At 33.0% G+C, this 23,894-nt stretch overlaps 2 protein-coding genes across 3 annotated transcripts in view; both read left to right on the forward strand.

Moving 5' to 3' along the window:
- Nucleotides 1-14,230, forward strand: part of trim33 (tripartite motif containing 33) — a 35,759-nt gene extending 21,529 nt beyond the window's left edge. Inside the window, exons 13-20 of one of the 2 annotated variants that reach the window (XM_051117232.1) lie at nt 1,277-1,340; nt 1,543-1,693; nt 1,828-2,195; nt 5,568-5,691; nt 5,991-6,065; nt 7,133-7,285; nt 13,328-13,378; nt 13,574-14,230. In XM_051117232.1, the coding sequence (XP_050973189.1) occupies nt 1,277-1,340; nt 1,543-1,693; nt 1,828-2,195; nt 5,568-5,691; nt 5,991-6,065; nt 7,133-7,285; nt 13,328-13,378; nt 13,574-13,789 (1,202 nt within the window). In that variant the 3' untranslated portion in view covers nt 13,790-14,230. The remainder of the gene's footprint in view (nt 1-1,276; nt 1,341-1,542; nt 1,694-1,827; nt 2,196-5,567; nt 5,692-5,990; nt 6,066-7,132; nt 7,286-13,327; nt 13,379-13,573) is intronic. The other variant, XM_051117233.1, reaches the window with a different exon arrangement.
- Nucleotides 14,231-16,008: 1,778 nt separating this feature from the next.
- Nucleotides 16,009-23,894, forward strand: part of slc66a1 (solute carrier family 66 member 1) — a 10,397-nt gene continuing 2,511 nt past the window's right edge. The window contains exons 1-7 of the mRNA XM_051118141.1: nt 16,009-16,152; nt 16,932-17,007; nt 17,206-17,377; nt 19,052-19,181; nt 19,262-19,349; nt 20,080-20,240; nt 20,316-20,408. Of these exons, the coding sequence (XP_050974098.1) occupies nt 17,208-17,377; nt 19,052-19,181; nt 19,262-19,349; nt 20,080-20,240; nt 20,316-20,408 (642 nt within the window). The 5' untranslated portion in view covers nt 16,009-16,152; nt 16,932-17,007; nt 17,206-17,207. The remainder of the gene's footprint in view (nt 16,153-16,931; nt 17,008-17,205; nt 17,378-19,051; nt 19,182-19,261; nt 19,350-20,079; nt 20,241-20,315; nt 20,409-23,894) is intronic.

The raw sequence follows: 23,894 nt of genomic DNA on the forward strand, positions 1-23,894 counted from the left end.
TTTTTACATTCCACCAATAGCGTTTCTATTCGTAAATGACTAGTTTTATTTAATTTATTTGTAACACCAGTTACAAATACCAATACTGTTATTCATTTTTCCATCCAGTGCATTTTTTAAGGGCCTTAAATTAAAACATACATTTGTAAATGATTTATTATTTTTTTTTTTTTCAAAATTATTTTTTGATTCAAAATGAATACTCAAGTTTGTTAAATGCAGTTTTTTATGACACTTAAGTGGCATCCAGAATTTAATGGTCATGCCATCAATAACCATATGTTGATAATTTAGAAATTTTACAAAATTCTGACAAAATGTGCAGCAGTTTTAATTATTATAATTCACTTTTATTTTACATATATTTTATGTATTTTATTAATATTATTATTTGCCTTTTAAGATGCCACCAGCAGCATATTTTACACAGCACCCATTTTATTTTATTTTTATTTTTTTATTTTATTTTATTTGATTTGTAATGCCAGATTCATCATTCTATCCATTGTTTATTAAAGCCTTAAATTAAAACATACATATGTAAATTATTATTTTTTTAATTATTTATTTGATTCTAAATAAATACTTAAGTTTGTTAAATGCAATTTATGATGACACTTAAATGCATTCAGAATTTAATGGTCATGTCATCAATAACCATCTGCATATATTAAGTTGATAATTTAGCAATTTTACAAAATTCTGATTGAAAATCAGCAAAAATATGCATTTTTTTTTTTTTTAAATTTGATTGTATTTTTTTTGTACTTGTTTATTTTTAAATTATTGTATTTTAATTTTATTTATTTTACTAATTTATTATTTATGTATTTGATTGACTTATTTTTTAATTTATTTAATTTATTATTATTATTATTATTATTATTATTATTGTTATTTGATTTTTGATGCCACCAACAGCATTTTTTATTTTATTATTATTTTAATTAAACTTTTACATGCCACGATAGCATTTCTATTCATAAATTACTAGTTTTATTTTATTTTATATTTAATTTTTTTTATTCATATTTTCATCCAGTGCATTTTTTTTTCAAAGCCCTAAATTAAAACATGTATTTGTAAATAATTATTTTTTTAATTATTTATAAGTTTGATAAATGCAATTTTTTATGAGACTTAATTGGCATCCAGAATTTTCATGGTCATGACGTTGATAACCATCGGCATGTACTAAGTTGATAATCAAGCAATTTAACAATTTCCCCAAAGCTTTAATTCTTTTAACACTCTCTCTGTGTCTCTTCTTCTCTAGGTTTATCTAATTCTCACACTCCAGCTCGTCCATCCAGCACGTCAAGCACGGGCAGTCGGGGCAGGTCAGCATTTGCATTTTTACCTCACAGTCATTCAGAGTTTAAAAAAGACATTCTTGTTTCTGTTCTTTGAATAAAATTTGCAGTAATATCACAGCAGTTGTTAATTATAGCTTAGGAACTGTATATCTGAGCACAGAGACATTGCATGAAAAATAGTTTGTGTCTTCTGTGTTTGCATATGTGTGTGTGTGTGTGTGTTTAGCTGTGGGTCAGCTGGTAGACCTGGGACGGGAAACACGACAGTGGACCAGGTGAAGGTCAAACAGGAACCGGGAGTTGAGGAAGAATGTAGTTATTCTGGAGCAAACGTCAAAACAGAACGCTGTAAAGATGGCAGACGGAGTGCTTGCATGGTATTTACCATTTTTAGCTTACAGTTTCTTTCAAATATGAGCAATAAATCTCCTTTTTTGGCTCCCAAGAGATACAGTGTGTTTCGTGTTATACAGTGTCTTTCTTTTGTTCTTCTTCTTTGTCCTCAAACCAGATGAGCAGCCCAGAAGGAAGCTTAACTCCCCCTCTTCCCGTCCTCGGCTCTGTGTCCACCGGTTCGGTCCAGGACATTTTAAGAACACTTGGTGAAAATGTTAAATCTGAACCACAGAGCGTTCAGCTTTCATCCTGTACAAACCCAAACTCCAGCGCACCTTTAACCAATGGGACCACCGCGTCAAACCGTAGTCAACAGGGGAGCACCGCTAACGCCAACAGCCAGACCACTGTAGGAAAGGAAGACGACCCGAACGAGGACTGGTGTGCCGTGTGTCAGAACGGAGGAGAACTGCTGTGCTGTGATCGCTGTCCTAAAGTCTTCCACATGACGTGCCATATCCCAACACTCAGATCTTCTCCCAGGTAAAGAATGTGGCTTTATTTATACAGATGATGCATCACATACAGTTTGGCCTTAGTGATGCTATTGTGTAGTAGTACATCTGGGCTGGTAGCTGAAAGGTTATTGGTTTGAACCCTGCAAGGTGCAAAAAACTATTAGCAATGTGTGCTTGAGCTTGACAATTTACCCTAGGTGTCTGTCACTTTGCTTAAAAGCAGATCATTTGCTCTTCATTCATTTCTGATGTAGGAAATTCCCATGAAGCTGATTGTATTTATTTACATCTGTACATTTACTAATCATAACTGATTAGTATTTTATTTTATTTAAAATTTTACATGCCACCAATTGCATTTCTACTCGTATATGACTAATTTTATTTATTTATTTATTTAAGATGCCATCTGTGGCCTTTTTAATTAAAAAGGTTAAATTAAATTTTTAATTAAAAAGGTTAAATTAAATTATTTTTTAGATTTTATTTTGAATTATTTTATGATTTATTTCATTATCAATTTATTAATCATTTATATATTCAATTTAGTTTCAATATTTCTCAATATTTAATTTTATTATTATTATTATTATTATTATTATTATGATGAGATGCCACCAACAGTACATTACTTCATTTTATTAATATTTCTATTTAAATGTTACTTTACATGCCACCAGCATTTTTTATTAATACATGACTACTTTTATTTATTTTAATTTAATGTTGTTTTATTTAAGATGCCATCTGTAGCCTTTCTAATTATAATGGCTTTTTATAAAAAGATTTTATTAAATTATTGTATTATTTATTGAATAATTTATTAATTTATGTATTCAATATCGTTTTAATATATCTTTTTAAATTATTATTATTATTTATTATTATTATTATTATTATTATTATTTATTATTGTTGATGATAATGATATTATTATTATTATTATTGTTAATTTAAGCCACCAACACCATATTAATTTATTTTATTTAAATTTTTATATTCCACCGATAGCATTTCTATTCATTTATGACCATTTTATTTTAAGATTCCATCTGTAGCCTTCCTAATTATAAATGACTTTTTATAAATTATTTTTTTAATTATTTCATTTTAAATAGTTTTTATTATTTTATTTATTTTACAGTTTTATACATTTGTGTTCAATTTAGTTCCAATATTTGATTTATTATTATTATTATTATTATTATTATTATTATTATTATTATTATTATTGTTATTATTATTGACAATATTATTGTTTAATTAAAGCCACCAACAGCATATTAATTTATTTTAATATTATTAAAAATTAAAAAAAATTACATATCACCGATAGCATTTCTATTCATTTGACCATTTTATTTTATTTTATTTTATTTTAAGATGCCATATGTAGCCTTTCTAATTATAAATGTCTTTTTATTAATTATTTTTTAAATATTTAAATATATTTTTTTGCATATTTTTTAAGTTGTTTTATTTATTTTATAATTAATTATACATTTATGTTATGTATTTAGTTTCGATATTTTATTTTTTTATTTACATTATTATTATTATTATTATTATTATTATTATTATTATTATTCGATTTTTAAGATGCCACCAACAGCGTATTGCTTATTAATATTAAAATTACTTATTTTTTTATTTTTATTCATATGACATTTTTATTTTATTTTATTAAAGATGCCATCTGTAGCCTTTCTAATTATACATGACTTTTTATAAAGGTTTTTTAAAATTATTTTAAAATTATTTATTTATTTGTTTATGTATTCAATTTAGTTTCATTATTCATTTATGTACTGTATTTAGTTTCATTAATTTATTTTTTATTATTATTGTTGTTGTTGTTATTATTATTATTATTTAATTTTACATGCCATTGATAGCATTTCTATTTATATATAAGTAGTTTTATGGTGTTTTATTTTGTTTTGTTTTAACATCACTGACCAATTGTCACTTTTTTTTTTTTTTTTTTTTTTTTTTTTTTAAGATTCTACCAGTAGTAGAATGGTGTATACGGCCACTGAAGCTAGCTCAGTCTTAGTACCCAGGTTGGCTTTAAAAGGGCATGATGGTATAATCAATTTTAAATGATATATGTTGTTAACTATTTTATTTTCCTTTTCGCACAACTTGTTACGCCTTGCGCGTAACACTTAGGAGAAGGAGAAGTCCGCTTACAGAACAACAATTTACAAATAATGTACTCTTGTCATCCAAGATGTTCATGTCTTTCTTTCTTTCTTTAGTTGTAAAAAAATTATTTTTTGAGGAAAACATTTCAGCATTTTTCTCCATATAATGGACTGATATGGTGCCTCGAGTTTGAACTTCCAAAATGCAGTTTAAATGCAGCTTCAAACGATCCCAAATGCGGGTGTAAACGATCCCAGCCGAGGAAGAAGGGTCTTATCTAGCAAAGCGATCGGTTATTTTTATAAAAATAATACAATTTATATACTTTTTAATGTCAAATGCTCATCTGGTCTTACTCTGCCTGAACTCTGTGTATTATGGGTCATGACAGTTAGGGTATGTCAAAACTCAGACCGTATTTTCTCCCTCAACTTTGAAATCGTCCTATGTCGCTGTTTTACCTTTTTTGTTAAGGGTGTTTGATCTTTGCATGTTCACTTTGCAAACACTGGGTCGGTACTTCTGCAGTGATGTAGGATGATTTTGAAATGATTTTTGAAGTTGAGGGAGAAAATACAAAAATACAAGTTTTTCGACATACCCTAACCGTCTTGAACCAGAATACACAGAGTTCAGGGAGAGCGAGACAACACCAGCGTTTGAGATTAAGAAGTATTTAAATTGTATTTTTTTTTTTAATGAAAATAACCGAAAATAACTGCATTTGGGATCATTTGAAGCTGCATGTAAATTGCATTTTGGATGTTCAAAATCGGGGTACCATATCAGTCCATTATATGGAGAAAAATCCTGAAATACTTTCCTCAAAAAACACAATTTCCTTCTGACTGAAGAAGAAAAGACATAAACATCTTGGATGACAAGGGGTTACGTTATCTGTAAATTGTTGTTCTGGAAGAGGACTTCTCCTTTAACCTGGGTAAAAAAAATGAGTACAGAAATAAATAACAGACCAGTTTGCTTAGCCAGTCTTAACAAAGAGATCATTTACATATTGTGGTCATAAGCATTCAGTAGCATAACAGCTTGTGGGACAGAGAAAGGGTTGAAAATATTCTTGAAAACCTAAATTATGACTATTTGTGGTGCCAGAAATTTGACTAACATTTATAAATGGACTTTAGGGTAAACAAACATTAATAATCTGTTCACTTTACGTTCTAAGGCTTTACTTTACTTTCTGATTTTCATGTGTTAAAGTATATGTTGTACCTTTTTTCTGCTGCAGTGGAGACTGGATGTGCACCTTCTGCAGAAGTCTCACAAATCCAGAGATGGAATACAATTGTGATGACGATCCACCCAGTAAGAAGGACAAGAGTGAGATGGCAATGAGTCCGGAGGACCACCGAGTGAGTCACGCTGAGAAATAAACACAATCATAGTCAGAAAATTGCTTTTATGAGGACTTTGTGTAATTTATCCAAATACTTCATACCAGACTCTATAGAATGCAATATAACATAAATGACATATAGTATATTGTGAGACAGTGATATTTGGCTTTAAAATATTTGCTAAAAATGTGAACGTGAGTGACCCAGCAATCTATAAACCTTTTCCACAACAGTTTCTCATGAATATATTTCATGTTTTTGCACAATTGCAGATTGTTAATGTTTCTCCTTCTCTCCTCTTCCTGTATTTTTAGCGTTGTGAGCGCTTGCTGCTGCACGTGTTTTGTCATGAGCTCAGTACAGAGTTTCAAGAGCCTGTTCCTTCATCGGTGAGTTTCCATCAAACCCACAATATCCTCATTTCCCATAAATGCAGACATTTCTGATAGCTTTTAAAGGGCAAAGCTCAGATGTGTAATTGGACCATTGCTCAGTGCGAGGGGTAATATTTAATTGCTGCCTCTCTGCTAGGTCATTAACACTATGGCAATAAAACTTCTAAAACGGCAACATCACTCACATGTACATCTGTAGTGACTCCAGTCATCTGTTTTCAAACATGTATTGGGCCTTTGGGCCAGCTCCTGCTGTTATTTGTCATTGCAGGATTATGATTCTTGTGTAATTACGTTATTGAGTGAATGCAATAATGCATCAGGCTGACGGGTAATAACAATGATTTTTGTAATTTCATTGGATTTCATATTATATACCCCCTCACTTTTCTCTTTCATGACTACAAGGGATACTCTAGAAAATCTAGAAAACGTCCAAGTATACACAACTAAACTCTGTAATGTTGTTTTTTTTTTTATCACCATTTCCCTTCTGAGCTGAGTTATTTTATTATTATTTATATACTGTTGTAGTATCAAAAATTTGAATTGGCTATTTTAATATTTTCAGTTTTCATTTTTTTTGTTTTTTAACTTTTATTTTTGTTTCAACTTTTTATGTCTGGTTTATTTTAGTACTTTAACATATTTTATTTTAGTTAGTTTCCAAAGCAAAATGTAATATTTGTTTAATTTAAACTTTATTATTGAAAATGATTTTTAAGTTTTAGTTTTAACTAACAACACTGGAGCAGAGAAAACTGATCTTGCTGCAGTGCATTATGGGCCTAAACCACCAATATTGATAATAAAAAGTGTCTTGAACAGCAAATCAGCATATTAGAATGATTTCTGAAGGACACTTAAGATACTGAAAATTTAGCTTTGATCTCAGAAATAAATAACATTTTAAAATATATTTAAGTAGATAGCTTTTGTTGTGTTTTGGATCAAATAAATGCAGGCTTGGTGAGCAGACGTCTTTTGACTGCTAGTGTATTTGGTTTTGGAAGAGACTGCACCATTATAGTTTTAATGCTAAAGCCTTGATTTCTCTCCAGGTACCCAATTACTATAAAATAATAAAGCAACCGATGGATTTGACCCTGGTAAAGCGGAAACTGCAGCGCAAACATCCTCTGCATTACAAGAGCCCTAAAGAGTTTGTGTCCGATGTGCGCCTGGTCTTTAGCAATTGTGCCAAATATAATGAGGTGAGTTCGGGGCATGTCCTTAACCTGTGTGTTGGGGGTGTGATGGGATGTTGCATGTAAGAAATTAGTATTTGGAGGGTATGAAATACACTAAAGCAACACAGCATGACAACATGTGATGGATTGCATGTGTCCACTGCCTCATATGGTCACCAGTACTAACTTTTAAAAGAACCCTTTCAGTAAAGCTGAGCATTAATCGGCAGCTGGATGTTGAGCTTGTGTTTGTCATAGGACTAACACACTTGGTGATGTTTCACACTGTTGAAGGGATGTATATTTTGAAGGATTAGTTCACTTCCAGAACAAAAATTCCCTGATAATTTACTTACCCTTATGCCATCCAAAATGTTCATGTCTTTCTTTTTTCAGTTGACAAAAATTAAGGTTTTTGAGGAAAACGTTCCAGAATTTTTCTCCATATAGTGGACTTCAGTGGGGATCAATGGGTTGAAGGACCAAATTGCAGTTTCAGTGCAGCTTCAAAGGGCTCTACACAATCCCATCCAAAGAATAAGGGTCTTGTCTAGTGAAATGACTGGCAATTTTCTTAAAAAAAAATTGCATTTCTATACTTTTTAACCACAAATACTCATCTCGCACTTGTTCAACCTCATGCATGACGTAGATGGTACCGACCCAGTGTTTTACAAAGTGACGTGCAAAGAAAGTCAAACACCCTGGACTATTGGACTATTTTGAAGTTGGAGGAGAAAATGAGATGGAGTTTTTTGCCCTAACCTACCTTTTTGAACTGAAGAACACAGACAAAGAACTAACCACGTGTGACTTTTCCAATGTGATTGAAGTGAAGACATGCATGCACATCTCAGAGCTAGTGCAAGAGTAGCATTTGTGGTTAAAAAGTATTAAAAAAAAAAAAAAAAAAAGAAAAAAAAATATATATATATATATATATATTTTTATATTTATATTTATTTATTTATTTTTTTAGAAAATGACATCATTTCACTAGATAAGACCCTTCTTCATCGGCTGGGATCGTGTAGAGCCCTTTGAAGCTGCATTGAAACTGTAATTTAGACCATTAACCCGTTAGCCACCATTGAAGTCCACTATATGGAGAAAATCCTGGAATGTTTTCCTCAAAAACCTTAATTTCTTTTTGACTGTAGAAAGAAAGACATGGACATCTTGGATGACATATGAATGAGTAAATTATCAGGAAATTTTTATTCTAGAAGTGAACTAATCCTTTTATGTTACAATGTTTTTTGTTTGATACATTTGATTATTGTTCAGTATTTTATTTAAACAATAAAACTGACAAATGCATGACATGAACATCAGCTTTACAGTCTTTCACTGTTTCTGACGTTCATTCAAGACCCCATGAAGCAAACGTGACGAGTGCAAGTTTATGCATTTCCTGTTCATAACAGAATGCTTTAATTGTGAATTTTGCTGTAACGAGGAACATTCTCATTCTAAACAGTGAGTGAATTTTGTCAGCTTTTTGCACTAGCATAATATTGGAAATTTAAAAGCAAGGATACATGGAGTAGGGCTGTGATTATAAATCGATGCATCACGATTCGTGGATTGATTCCGAGATTTTCCGAAGGCATCGCGATTCTCTTGTGAATTGATTCTGAGCTTAGTTTTAACAGCAGATGGTGCTCTAATAGTTTTTAACCATAAACTCAAATGCTCATAAAGAAAAGTGTCATGTAATTGCAAATGTATACGCAGCCTATTGTGAACACCCTTGTAATTCACTTCAACTTTTTCTAACTTTATGAATGATTATTTTAGATTCAAGTGTGTAAGGAATTGTAGGCTAGCAGAGTACGGTTGTTTCTAAAGTACCACAGTGTTTTAGTGCCATGGTAAAAAAAAAAAAAAAAAAAAAAAAAAAATCTTTAGATTTTGAGAATAAAGTCGAAATACTACGAGAATAAAGTTGACAAACTACAAGAATAAAGTCAAAATACTATGAGAATAAAGTCGAAATGTTTTGAAAATAAAGTCGAAATGTTTCGAGCAAAGAGTATGAAAGTTTTGAGAATTAATTTGTAGCAATTACAAGATTAAAGTTTTAATATTTGGAGTATATACGAAGAGTTCAGATGCCAGCTAAAAGCCACCTCGGTCAAAAATGAGATAATGATACTGAGTGAATGCTTTTGACACATAGTATACGTCCATCAAATACTTTTACTTAACTCATTAAATCCCAGCCTCAGCTCAGTTAGAAGTGTCGGTACTTGCATAGAAACCTATACATAGGAGCCTAATTAAAAATGCTTATTTTAAAGAAAAATGTCAGATGGATTTAGAGGCTTTTACATCTGAACTCTTCATTTATAGCCTATTGCGCACACAAATGGTCTGAATATTGGGAGCACTTGGAGAAACTGCAAAGTCTCAGCTTTCAAATTCTGACAGTTTTATAGCGAAATGCAAGCAATATGTCTATTACAATAATGCGTTTTTTCACGTTCTTTAATGTGGTGTGACAGATCGCAGTTTAAGCAGCATGTGAATCAATCATTTTTCTGATTACAATAATAAGACTTTTGTTTCATTAAATTAGGCTGTACTGTTTTTCTTTCATGCCTTCTGATGTTCCTTCACGTTTATCTTGCTATAAACTGTAAATAAATAGGAAAAACACATTTATAATTTGCATTTCGTGATCAGATTAACAGAATTTGAAAGCTGAGCTGTGTTATATTAAAAGCAACAAAACACAAAATTATTGCAATTACTGGGTGGCTGGCACACTGCAATCATTCATATAATTAATGGAAGACATTAAATATTCTGTTCAATCATTTACCGTATTATACCGTAAATGTACATCTTGTGAATAAAGGAGAAGTCCACTTTCAGAACAACAATTTACAAATAATTTACTCACCCCCTTGTAATCCAAGATGTTCATGTCTTTCTGTCTTCAGTCATAAAGAAATTGTTTTTTGAGGAAAGCATTTCAGGATTTTTCTCCATATAATGGACTTCATTGCTGCCCCGAATTTTAATTTCCAAAATGCAGTTTAAATGCAGCTTCAAAGGGCTCTAAACGATCCCAGCCGAGGAAGAAGGGTCTTATCTAGTGAAACAATTGGTCATTGTTTTCGAAAAATAAAAATGTGTATACTTTTTAAGCACAAAAGCTCGTGTAGCACAGGCTCTGGGATGCGCGTCCACGGATCGTTCTTGAACGATTCATTCATTTTTAACGAATCTTTAATGAATCTTTAATGTGACTCGGGAAGAACGAGTCATTTCGGGGAGTGATTAGTTTAGTCGCGCATGCGCAACATCCTATTAGATTCTGTACTGGAATTAGTTCACCTGTTTCGAGTATTCTGGTTTTTCGAGTCGTTCGTTCATCTGATGGGGCTGTCACGTAATGCTGATTTTGCTAAAATGAACAAAATGACAAAATGACTCAAAAAAAGATTTGTTTGCTGAATGAGACTCAAAGGTCCGAGTCGGTAAAATGATCCGAACTTACCATCACTACTACGAATCACCACAAGTCTGTGTACTCAGGCTAAAAACGGATGAGTATGTCGAAAAAATCCATCTTATTTTCTCCTACAACTTAAGAATCGTCCGACATTGTTGTACCTTTTTGTTTGTAAACAGCATTTGACTGACTTAGTCTTTGCGTGTTCGCTTTGTAAACACTGGTTTCGCCTACGTTCTGCGTGACCTTTCAACGTGATTCAATAGTACGTGCACGTGCATCCCAGAGTCTGTGCTACACCAGCTTTTGTGCTTAAAGTATACAAATTTTTATTTTCCGAAAATCTTAGCGATCGTTTCGTTAAAAAAAGGCCTTCTTCCTCATTTAGAGCCCTTTGAAGCTGCATTTAAACTACATTTTGGAAGTTCGAAATCGGGGCACCAATGAAGTCCATTATATGGAGAAAAATCCTGAAATGCTTTCCTCAAAAAACAATTTCTTTACGACTGAAGACAGAAAGACATGAACATCTTGAATGACAAGGGGATGAGTAAATTGTTTGTGAACTGTTGTTCTGGAAGTGGACTTCTCCTTTAACATTATATGCCTCACAAAAGACAACAATATAACATGTTAACGAGTTTGTGTCCACTTCAACCTTTAGAACGTTTTATTGTTTTTAATTAAATACATGAAATGAATGAAAAGTATGTTTTTTGCAGAGTAGGTGGTGGAATTATCACAAAGAAAACAAATTGAAACTAATTAATTGATTCACATGAATACAGCGATCTGTCCCGCCATATCAAAGAGCTTAAAAAACACATTATTGTAAGACACATTGTTTGTATTTCACTACAAACTGATTTTGTTTTATATTAAAAGTACCAAAAGCACAAAGCTTATTGCTATTATTGGGAGGGTGGCGCACTACAAAAACAAAAGCAATCATAGGAATGTTGATTGGGTGTGTGAGCTGATGTTAAGATATAAAGTTGTTCCTGTTAAGTCTGTTAATAGGCTAAATGTCATATTCTTAATATTAAGCTCTTCCTGTGAGTCCTTAAAATGGACTTTTCCTCATTCCAGTGAGATGGTGTGGCTGCTCGGACGCACAATATTCAAATAAATTTTGGTGGCCTGGCAACTTCTCCCGGTGCTCCCAATCCATTTGCATGTGCAATATAGGCTATACTCTAAAAATATTATAACTTTAATTTCTACTATTTAAATTCTCAAAACATTTGAACTTTATTCTCGTAATTTCAGTTTTATTCTCTGATCATTACGACTTCTCGTAATCTTAGATTTTTTTTTTCTTTTTTAACGTGACACTAAAACGTCATCATGCTAAAGCATGCAGTGCCATCTGCGGTTTAAAAGTAAGCTCAGAATCAATTCCAGAGAGAATTGCGATGCATTCAGAAAATCTCAGAATCGACGCAGAGTAATTTCTCAATTTGCGATGTATTGATTTATTTTCCCAGCCCTAACATGGAGTAAAAGCCACAAAACTCTCATTTCGATTTCATGGGGTCTTTAAAGTGTTTATGTGAAGTATTCATGTTTAGTGACTGTGAAACGGTAAAATAAAACTAAACGACCCTGATGCGTTCAAACTCGCATCTCATGTACACAACTTAATTGATTTCAGTTTTACATACCATAGAAACTTTGTTTAATTTGAGATACTTAGAGTATTTATTAACATTTTGAATTCATTTTCATATATATTTTCCAATTTTTTTTTAATTGTCATTGTCAGTAGTACTTGCAACAAAAAAAGGTTTTAGTTTAAGGCAGTTATAATAACTCTGCAAAGCTGTGTTTAAGACATCATTTTTATCATTAAGTTGATTATGAAAGTTTTGAATTTTGTTGCGGGTTGAAGTTTGTGTTATTGACAGCAAATCTTCAGCAGCTGACATTTTAAATGCAGTGACAATACATTAATCAAAATAAGGATGTGATTATTACACTGGATATTATCGGGATTTTTTTGGCTTCTGTTTTTACCAGAGAATGTGAACGTCCCCTTTAGGTAATTTCAGTGGATGGATTTGATCTATTTGGAGTGTCTGAGTTCATCACACTGGCCACAGTATGCTTGAAATTCACAAATAGGGTGTTTGTTATGAGGAAAAATAACTTTTTCAGCAGTCAAATCCACAAAAACGCCCATGTTATGAACTGTAGTACTGTCATTGTAATGATTTAATAGGGTTACTGAAATGTTATATCTGTCTGAAGATAACTGTAAAATGTCACAACTTGACGACTGTGGCATTCATGTCAAAGAAGCACGTTGGTTTTGAATTTTCAGTAATGTTTCCGTCCAGTTTATCTTGGTTATGTTTAGTTTGGGCTTGTCAGCATCACTGGCACCCTTTTCGTTTTCCTTCTCGATGAATATATAGAGGCCGTTTGCTTATGCCTTATAACTCAAAGGCATTTATTATGAGCAAACTGAAAATTGTGCTCCTTGGACATTTTAAAATACAGATGAGGCTGTGACCTCTCTGTATGGATGGTATAAAATCTTTCTTCCCCCTTTTCTTTTGCATTTTTTTTCTTTTTTTTTGTGGTGTCGTTGCCCTTTTTAGATGTCTCGAATAATCCAGGTTTATGATGAGGAGAAACAGAGTAATGTTCAGGTAAGATGTTTTGTACACCACACCGAAGGGTTCAGCAGTGCTGGCACCCAAAGCAGCCCAAACGGGAGTTTTAACCCTTTCTGTGCTTCTCTTTTCCTCCTCCTCACCCGTTCATTCCTGGGCCTGCATTCCACCTGCTCTCTCCTCACCTTTCCTCACATTTCCACACTCTTTCCCCTCTCCTCCCTCTTCTAGGCCGATTCGGAAGTGGCAGAGGCGGGAAAAGCCGTGAGTCTGCATTTCGAGGAGAAACTGCTGGAGATTTTTCCTGACCAGACATTCCCGGTAGTCGTGGAGAAGGAGGTGCGAGCGGAGGCCGAAATGGATTCGGAGGACTCTGACGATGACGTGGTACAACCAAAGCGCAAACGCTTAAAAGTGGACGCCGAGAAGCTGATGCACATCAAGTGAAGAAAACAAGGAAACACCTGCGAGAATAAACTGTCTTCCTCTCAAGCTCAGTCTTGTTCTGCTCTCTGAACAGCGGGATGATTCTGGAACTGATGCGATTCAGATGCTTCGTTTATTTCATGTTCTCCCAAACCCTGACGAACCATTGTACATACGGCGTGAGAACTTTTAAACGTGCATTGTGGACGTTGGCATCGTCATTGGAGGATTGGCGAATAAATCGTTGGGTGTCGATGAAGACACTTGTACAGATTTAAATAGTCTTGTTTTGGTCCGATTTAGTAAATAACATGTTTTTCTTTTTTTTTTTTTTTCTTTTTCTTTTCTTAAACTATGAGTTATTATTATATTTGTAAATCTATTGTGAATGATACTTTATAAATGATACACTCATCTCTCCCTACTGTTGTATGATAAAGTTTATCATATATGGCCTACCTGCTTCCTTTGCATGTGTATTTTCTTATTCCTACAGCTGAAATCCCTTCGATAGGAGAAAGTTTGATCTTTATTTTCAATAAAACGGTGACCTCTGCATTGTTGGAAAGTTTTATCGCAGACCCTTTAAATACGCGTCTGTGCCACCTGACAAAAGCCAATACTGTTGGCAAGTTTCAACAAGCATTATAAACAGTATTGCCAGTGTTACATTTACAATGGTTATAGTCTTAAACGCTGAGTAAATGTTAAAGTGAAATATTTAATTTTAGTTGTATTTTTCTTTCATTTAAAATCAAATACACTAACAGTCAAATGTTTTTTTAACGGTATGATTTTTAATGTTTTTTTTTAAAGAATTCCCTTCTTTTCACTAAACCTGCTTTTATTTGATCCAAAATACAGCAAATGCAGTAATGTTGTGAAATATTTTTCCTATTTAAAATATCTGCTTTCTATTTGAATATTTTTTTTTTAAATGGAATTTATTCCTGTGATTCAAAGCTTAATTTTTAGCATCATTACTCCAGTCACATGATCCTTCAGAAATCATTTTATTATTCTGATTTGCTGCTCAAAAAATATTGTTGAAAACAGCTGAGCAGAGTTTTTTTTTTTTCAGGTTTCTTTGATAAATAGAAAGTTCAGAAGAACAGAATTTTTTTTATAACATTATATGAGTTTATCATCATTTTTGGATCAATTTAAAGCATCCTTGCTTAAAAAAAAATATATATATATATATTCTGTTCATCAAAGAATCCTGAAAAAATTTACTCAACTTTTAAATATTGATAATAATAAAATGTTTTTTGAACAGCAAATCAGCATATTAGAATGATTTCTAAAGGACCATGTGACACTATGAATTGGAGTAATGATGCTAAAAATTTAGCTTTGATCACAGGAATAAATTACATTTTAAAATATATTCAAATACAAAGCAGATATTTTAACTAGCAAAAATAGTTAACAATATTACTGCCTTTGCTGTATTTTAGATCAAATAAATGCAGGCTTGGTGAGCCGAAGAGAAAAGCATTACAAATCTCGTCAGCGCCAATTGCCTTGTGGGTTAGTGCGCCGGCATATAGCACAGCTGTGCTCGCCGCGACCCGAGTTCGAATCCCGTCTCGAGGTCCTTTGCTGATCCCGTTCCCCAGTACTTTCCTGTCCATTAAAGGCATTAAAATGCATTACAGATCTTACTGTTCAAAAACATTTGACTGGTGGTGTAAGTGCACAATTTAGTGTTATACAATTACAAAACCTCCTTAAATTAAAATGCATTTAGTTAATTTTATTCTCCAAACTAAAACAATATTTAATAACTAAATATTTAACAATATAAGTAACTTTTCCCCTATCACTGTTGGGTCAAGAAGTGGTATACATTCAACCATACAATAAAGGTAGATTTTAATTCTAAAGTTTAAAGTCTTAAAATTGAGGCAAGTTGTCAAACGTGAGTCTTATATACATTTATTATTTACAGCATGGCTTGTTATGGCAGCTTCCTTCACTTTGACTTGTTTTCAGAAATGCTCAACCTGTGTTCAGTGAATTGTATATATTTTTTTCCTGGGCAAGAGTTTTCGAAATCTTTTTGTACTCAATACTTTAGGGTGTTTCTATACATTTAAAAATGAATTTACAACGAGAAACATTTACTGGAGTAAAATAGTGACTTCTAGCCCTGTCCTCTGCTGTATTTTACAAAATTGTACAGTCATGTAAATCGAAATGTCTCAGATTTGTATACATGTTCTTTTCAGCAGCCTAGAGACTTAGGAAACCACTTTTTGCGTCACCTGCACGTCGTGTTTTTGCTGAATGGGCATTTGTGAAGTCATGTGTGATGATCAGCTGATATGAGCGGAGCCGCTGTATGTGCCTGGTGGAGACGGAGCGTTACATTGCCTAAGGTAAAGAAAATTATTCAGATTTTTCATTTGGGTAATTTTTAAAGTGAGCGGATCGAAGCTGTCTACTCAACATAGTTAATCAGCAGTGTACTGTTTGACATTAGTACTGTTAAACACTAACTTCACACCGATCTGTGAAAATGTGAGACATGTTGATCACCATGTAGAGCCTAAACTGTTATGCTGACCCGGTGTAAAGTAAATATTGTGAGGAGATGAACTGTGGAGATTTATTGTCGTTACTTCAATCAAGCGTTAGAAATACAGTCAGTTTTATTATATCAAAAAGTTATTTTACATCAAATATTAATATTCGGACTTCACTGTGTCTTTTATCTGTGATTGCGAAACTGACGCAAGATAAGACTTAAAGGCTTTAAAATCGCTGAACACGCTGCGTTAGTCAAATTTTAGCCATCGGTCGAACCGGCTCGGAAGATGGATCTGATTCGTTCATGACTCGAACTGAATCGTTTCTCGAGTTTCTACGCAAGGCTACTACAAAATAAATGTTTATCGCTTGATTACTTGACAGATTTTAGAGCATGTCATATTTCAAGGACCACATGACGCATTTACGTAATGACGCGAAAAGGCTGAGTAGTTCTTTTTTTGCTAAATGAACTGTTCAAAAGAACCGATTCGCACGATGAGTCGCACCTCCCATCGCTAGCGTGGCTTCCGGTGTCTTCACTGATGATGACATCGCGCCTCAACTGTCCAATCACAGAGCTAAACGATGACCTCGTTGTTTTGACGACTTGTTTGTTTTGTTCTAGGTGTTTTAGGTGATTGTGGATTAAGATCGACATACGGCTACGATTCTACCTCAGCAGCTGAAGATCTACATCACAGGTACGTTAACGTACTATACGCCTACGTGTATTAACGTAACGTTATGTGAATGTTTAAACAGCACTTCATTGATAAGGTTGGATTAAGGTAACCACCAGCAAATCTGTTTTTTATAAGAATGCCACCGGTCTGTTTGGTTAAGAAAACGATATGCCGATGGATTTCATTCCTTAAGTTTCCTCGTTGCTGTTTTTGCAGTGATGTCGGATGGGGTTGTGCTCGGCGGTGATGGAAACTTCAGCTCTCTCTGCCCGCACGGGATCGCGTGGATCTGGTATGGACTGGGTGAATGTGCCCAGGATGGCAGAGACATTGCCAGTGTTGTTCTCGGGCTGCTGTCGATAGTTTGCTTCATGGTGTCTTCAATACCGTAAGTGGGCCATTTCTTATGCTGCTGCACTGTGTATGGCTTAGTTTTGTCATAGTAGATAAAAAATTCATTCAGGCACAATCATTTCTTCAAGATAAACATTCGAGAGTTTGGGAACTGTAAGATTTTTGTTTTTTTAAAGGTAAATCATATTTTTTATTAAACAATGATGCATTTAAATGACCAAAAGAGACAGTAAAAACATTAATAATGTTCATATAGATAATATATACGCTACTAGTCAAAAATGCTTTTTAAATAAGTCTCTTTTGCTCACCAAGCCTGCATTTATTTGGTTCAAAATACAATAAAAGAAGTAATATTTTGAAATATTTTTACTATTTAAAATATCTGCTTTCTATTTAAATATATTTTAAAATGTAATTTATTCCTGTGATTTCAAAGCTGAATTTTTAGCATCATTACTCCTGTCTTCAGTGTCACATGCTCCTTTAGAAATCATTCTGATATGCTGATTTACTGTTTAAAAAAACATTTATTATTATTATTATTATTATTATTATTATTATCAATATTTAAAACAGTTGAGTAATTTTTTTAGGATTCTTTGATGAATAGAAAGATCCAAATATTAGCAAGATTAGCACTTTGTAACATTATACACTATACCATTCAAAAGATAGGAGTCAGTATAATTAGTTTTTTTGATAAATAAAACGTTTATTTAACAAGGATGCTTTAAATTGATCAAAAGTGATGATTAAGACATTTATAATGTTCCAAAATATTTCTTTTTTAGATAAATGCTGATTCTAAACTTTCTATTCATCAAAAAAACAAACAAAAAAAATCTACTCAGCTGTTTTCAACATCATCATAATAAATGTTTTTTGAGCAGCAAATCAGAATATTATGATTTCTGAAGGATCTTGTGACTGGAGTAATGATGCTAAAAATTCAGCTTTGAAATCACAGAAATAAATCACATTTTAAAATATATTCAGATAGAAAGCAGTTATTTTAAATGGCAAAAATATTTTAAAATTGTACTGTTTTTGATGTGCTTTGGATTGAATAAATGCAGGCTTGGTGAGCAGAAGAGACCTTTCAAAAAAAACAGCAATATTTTTTTTTTAACGGTTCTAGATAAACATTCAAGAGTTTTGGAAGGGTAAAGTAATACTTTTATTCAGCAGTGATGCATTAAAATGGTCAAAAGTGGCAGTAAAAACATTAATGTTTTAAAAATCTGTTTTAATAAATGCTGGTCTTATGAACTGTCTATTCATCAAAGAATCCTGAAAAATGTATTATGGTTTACACAAAAATATTAAGCAACACAACTGTTTTCAACACTGATAATCGTAAGAAATGTTATTAGGTAATAGTATATTAGAACGATTTCTGAAAGATCATGTGGCTCTGAAGACTTTAGTAATGATGCTGATTGCATCACAGGAATAAATTACATTTTAAAATATGTCAACATATAAAAATAAAATTTTGCAATTGACTATTTTCACTGTATTTTTTTTTTTTTTTTTTTAAATAATGCATGCTTAATGAGTGTTAGGCTAATTTGAAAACATTTTGAAAAATCTTACCAGCCCCCAAACTTTTAAACGGTACTTTATATATATATATATATATATATAAGGTGACATACTTTGCATATGACGAGAAATAATGAGCTCATACCGACTGTTACTGCAGGCAATACTACAGTTCCTGCAAGACAGGAAATATGGACAGCGCTCTGTCAGTTTGGTTCCTCTTATTTTGGCTGGCGGGGGACTCGTGCAATCTCATTGGATCGTTCTTGGCCGATCAACTTCCACTACAGGTAGTTTTGCTGTAGTTTAAACTGAGGCCTGATTTTATTTTTATTATTTTATATTCATCACCATCTTGTTTCTCCTTCAGAAATACACTGCAGTATACTACGTCCTGGCAGACCTGTTAATGCTGTCCATGTACTTTTACTATAAACTAAAGAATAAGAGATCTAGGGGTGAGTTGGAAATTACACTTCACTGGTGATTTAAATGTGTCATAGGTATAGGCTCTACGCAATTGGTTGCTTTCAAGACATGTCTTGCATTCATCTGTTTTGGTAACATGACTCCAGGAAATCATTTTCCTGACACACCTGCTTGGCACGTTTGATTTTTATTTTTTGCTATCAACTGTTTGAGGCCAACTATGCAATAAATCTGCATATATTTAGTAATATTTTGCATATTACTAAATATATATATTTAGTAAAATTAAAATGTTTTGTTTATATTCTGTTATAGTATTTATCTTAGTATATTATTAATTGTAGTAAAATACTTTTTTTCCCTCAAAATATAAATACTATAATGGTAAGTTATTTATATACTACAATAGTATTTTGTATTGATTTTTTTTTTTTTTTTTAGTTTGTTTTGTTTTATATTTCTGTATAGTTTTAAATGCTCTTCATTTCAGTTTCAGTCCTTTTAGTATTTAAACTTAGTTGCAAAATGTACAATTTTTATTTAATTTTCATTTGTTTAATTAGTTTTTAAAATGAATATTTTATTATATTTTCTATAGCTACAGTAATAGTAACAGTGCTCAATAATGGCTCTCACTGTGTCCCATCACTGCCCTACATTACTGTATATTCCTCTCTGACCTTCGGTTTTCACAGTGTGTTATAAGAATGTGCTGCTGCCTAAAACGCTAATTCGTAGAACTGTCTTTCTCCTCTGTAGCCAGTCACAGTGCATTGCTGAATGCGGTCAGCATGCTATGTCTTCTGGGAATTACATCTTCCGTACTTAGCCTTCCTCGATCAGCACTAGAGGATCAGACGCATATGGGCTTCAAGGGTCGGGCGCTGCTGGCCGTGGAGGAGGACAACGGTTCAGTGCAGGTGAGTAGACTTGAGTTGCATTCATTCAAGTGATTTCAGCATTGATTTGAGACTTGATGTTTTCATGTTTTTCAGCCTTTCAGTACAAAGGAGATTGTAGGCTTCGCCATCGGCTCTATATCTTCAGTGCTGTATTTATGCTCCAGACTGCCACAGATGTACACTAATGTAAGTATTACTGTATGTATGTGTTGAATTTCACAAAATCTATCAAAACATGTTTAGGTAATATGACATCCCAAAATCAAAAGAAAGTAATTTTTACTGATTTATAGGTATGTAACGGTATTATCAATATTGTGGTCTCTATATTATCATGGTCACGTGACGATATGAAACGATAGTTCTTTAAGGCAAAAAGTGTCGTTTTTAAAATATATTTAAACTTCTTGTTCTAACATAAAAGGTCTCTGATGTTGTTTTGGGCTATTGTGCTTTGGCACAGCATGTGTCAAACGAACTAAAACCGAAAGCACAACATGGCTTAATCCCTTCATCAAGTCTGTTTTCGCTGCGTCTTTCAAAGCCAAGTGCGTTCCCCATGTTCCCATGTTCTTCCCCAGTCTTAATTTAAAAAAAAAACTTAAGTTAGAAAAAAGTCAGTGAACTGACTTGTACCTGAACTTTAAGGGGGACTCAACCCTCTTTTTGTTTGTGGTATACTGTTTCAGTCTAAATTACCTTCATACTGGTGTTATAGGAATCCAAACAAATTGGAAAATAATAATATAAATAACAATTTTATATTATTGTTATTCCTATGACAGTAACAGTCATAAATTGTAAAACAACTGCACTGTAAAATAAATTAAAATTAATATTTCATAGGTGTATTATTTTTGCTTTACACTACAGTAGGGAAATTACAATACTTCTTTCCTAATTTCTACACCTGAAAGAGATATTTTGAATTTGGACTGCATTAAAGGAGAACTCCACTTCCAGAACAACATTTCACAAATAATGTACTCACCCCCTTGTCATCCAAGATGTTCATGTCTTTCTGTCTTCAGTCGTAAAGAAATTATGTTTTTAGGGGAAAGCATTTCAGGATTTTTCTTCATTGGTGCCCCGATTTTGAACTTCCAAAATGTTGTTTAAATGCAGCTTTAAAGGGCTCTGAACGATCCCAGCCGAGGAAGAAGAGCCTTATCTAGCGAAACGAGCGGTCATTTTTTTCGGAAAATAAAAATTTGTATACTTTATAAGCACAAAAGCCGGTGTATCACAGGTTCTGGGATGCACGTTCACGTACTATTAAATCATGTCGAAAGGTTGCGCGGAACTACAGACCCAGTGTTTACCAAGCAAACGTGCAAAGACTAAGAAACTGCAAGTAAGTCAAACGCTGTTTACAAACAATAAGCTACAACAATGTCGGATGATTCTGAAGTTGTAGGAGAAAATAAGATGGAATTTTTCGCCATACTCTACCTTTTTTCAGCCGGAGTACACAGACAATGAACTTAGACGTGATTCGTAGTAGTGATGGGAAGTTCGGATCATTTTACTGACTCGGACCTTTGAGTCTCATTCAGCAAAATGAACAATTTTTTTTTTTGAGTCATTTTGTTCATTTCGTTCATTTTAGCAAAATATAATCAAAATGTTATGTACAATGCTTATACAAACCCGAAGACTCAAAACAGGTAACCTAATTCCAGTATAGAACCTAATAGGATGTTGCGCATGCGCGACTGAACGAATCACTCCCCGAGACGACTCGTTCTTCATGAGTCATATTAAAGATTTGTTCAAAATGAACGAATCGTTCAAGAACATGCATCCCAGAGCCTGTGCTGCATGAGCTTTTGTGCTTAAAGTATACACGTTTATTTTTCAAAAAAAAAAAGACAGATCGTTTCGCTAGATCTTCCTCAGCTGGGATCATTTAGAGCCCTTTGAAGCTGCATTTAAACTACATTTTGGAAGTTCAAAATCGGGGCACCAATCAAGTCCATTATATGAAGAAAAATCCTGAAATGTTTTATGGTGCCCCGATTTTGAACTTCCAAAATGCAGTTTAAATGTGGCTTTAAATGATCCCAAATGCAGTTGTAAACAATCCCAGCCGAGGAAGAAGGGTCTTACCTAGCAAAACGATCAGTTATTTTAATTAAAAAAAATACTATTTAAATACTTTTTAATCTCAAACGCTCGTCTTGTCTCTGTATTCTGGCTTAGGGTATGTCGAAAAACTCCAATCGCATTTTCTCCCTCAACTTCAAAAATCATTTCAAAATCATCCTACATCACTGCAGAAGTACCGACCCAGTCTTTGCAAAGTGAACATGCAAAGATGATCAAACACCCTTAACAAAAAAGGTAAAATATAGGACGATTTCGAAGTTGAGGGAGAACATGAGATGGGAGTTTTTCGACATACCCTAACTGTCATGAACTGAAAAAAAAACAGTTAAGGCAGAGTGAGACAAGACGAGCGTTTGACATTTAAAAGTATATACATTGTATTATTTTTATTAAAATAGCTGATCGTTTCGCTAGAAAAGACCCTTCTTTCTCGGCTGGGATCATTTGCAACCGCATTTGGGATCATTTGAAGCTGCATTTAAACTGCATTTTGGAAGTTCAAAATCGGGGCACCATATCAGTCCATTATATGGAGAAAAAAGGTTTTCCTCAAAAAAATGTATTTTCCTTACGAATGAAGAAAGAAAGACATGAACATCTTGGATGACAAGGGGGGTGAGTGCATTATATGTGAATCTTTGTTTTGGAAGTGGACTATAATTTATCTTTTTTTTTTTTTTAATATCACAATAATATCACATTGCGGACTTCATACCGTGATATTATTGTATCGTGAGATTTTGATATTGTTACATCCTTACTGATTTATATTTATATTATTTATTGAATGCACATTTATGTTTTTGTTACATAAGCTACATTTTTGCTAAAAATAAGAACCTATTTTTTTTTTTTTTTAAGACTATTAAGATTGTTTTCATTACAGCAACTTTTTTGATAATTACTGTAATGCAAAAAAAAAAAAAAAAGTAGTCTGTGCTTGCCCTTATCAGTGTCTTTTAACTTTTGATTTTAGAAGTTGTGGTACATTGTTTTCCCTTTTGCAATGTGTTATGCACACAGTGTGTTCATTGTTGTGTTTGCCACTTTATTTCTAATATTTGCAACAGTATTTCTCATTGTCGGGACATTATATCTCACAAAAGGGGCCTTCCGGGACCAAAATCTATTCTTGATTGTACTAACTTGAAATGATGCTGATTAAAATCGTTGTATGACAGTTAAGATGTAGATGAGTTTGTTTCTTCTTCGGAACAGATTTGGAGAAATTTAGCATTGTGTCAGTTGCTCACCAGTGGATTTCCTGCAGTGAATGGGTGCCGTCAGAATGAGATTCCAGAATGAACTGATAAAAACTTCACAATAATCCACACCACTCCAGTCCATCAATTAACATCTTATAATGTGAAAAGCTGCATGTTCATAAGAAATGAATCTATTATAAAAATGTTTAACTTTTAAACCTTTCTGGTCCAAATTTGAGTCCATAATCCATAATAACACTTCCTTCAGTGGAAAAAAAAAAAAAAGAAAGAAAGTCCATCCCCTGTTGTCCTCTTAGATCAATGTTATTGGTTTACAACTCTTTTGGACTGTTTGTCA

This window comes from Labeo rohita, chromosome 8 (assembly GCF_022985175.1).
Source record: "Labeo rohita strain BAU-BD-2019 chromosome 8, IGBB_LRoh.1.0, whole genome shotgun sequence".
Lineage (NCBI taxonomy): Eukaryota > Metazoa > Chordata > Actinopteri > Cypriniformes > Cyprinidae > Labeo > Labeo rohita.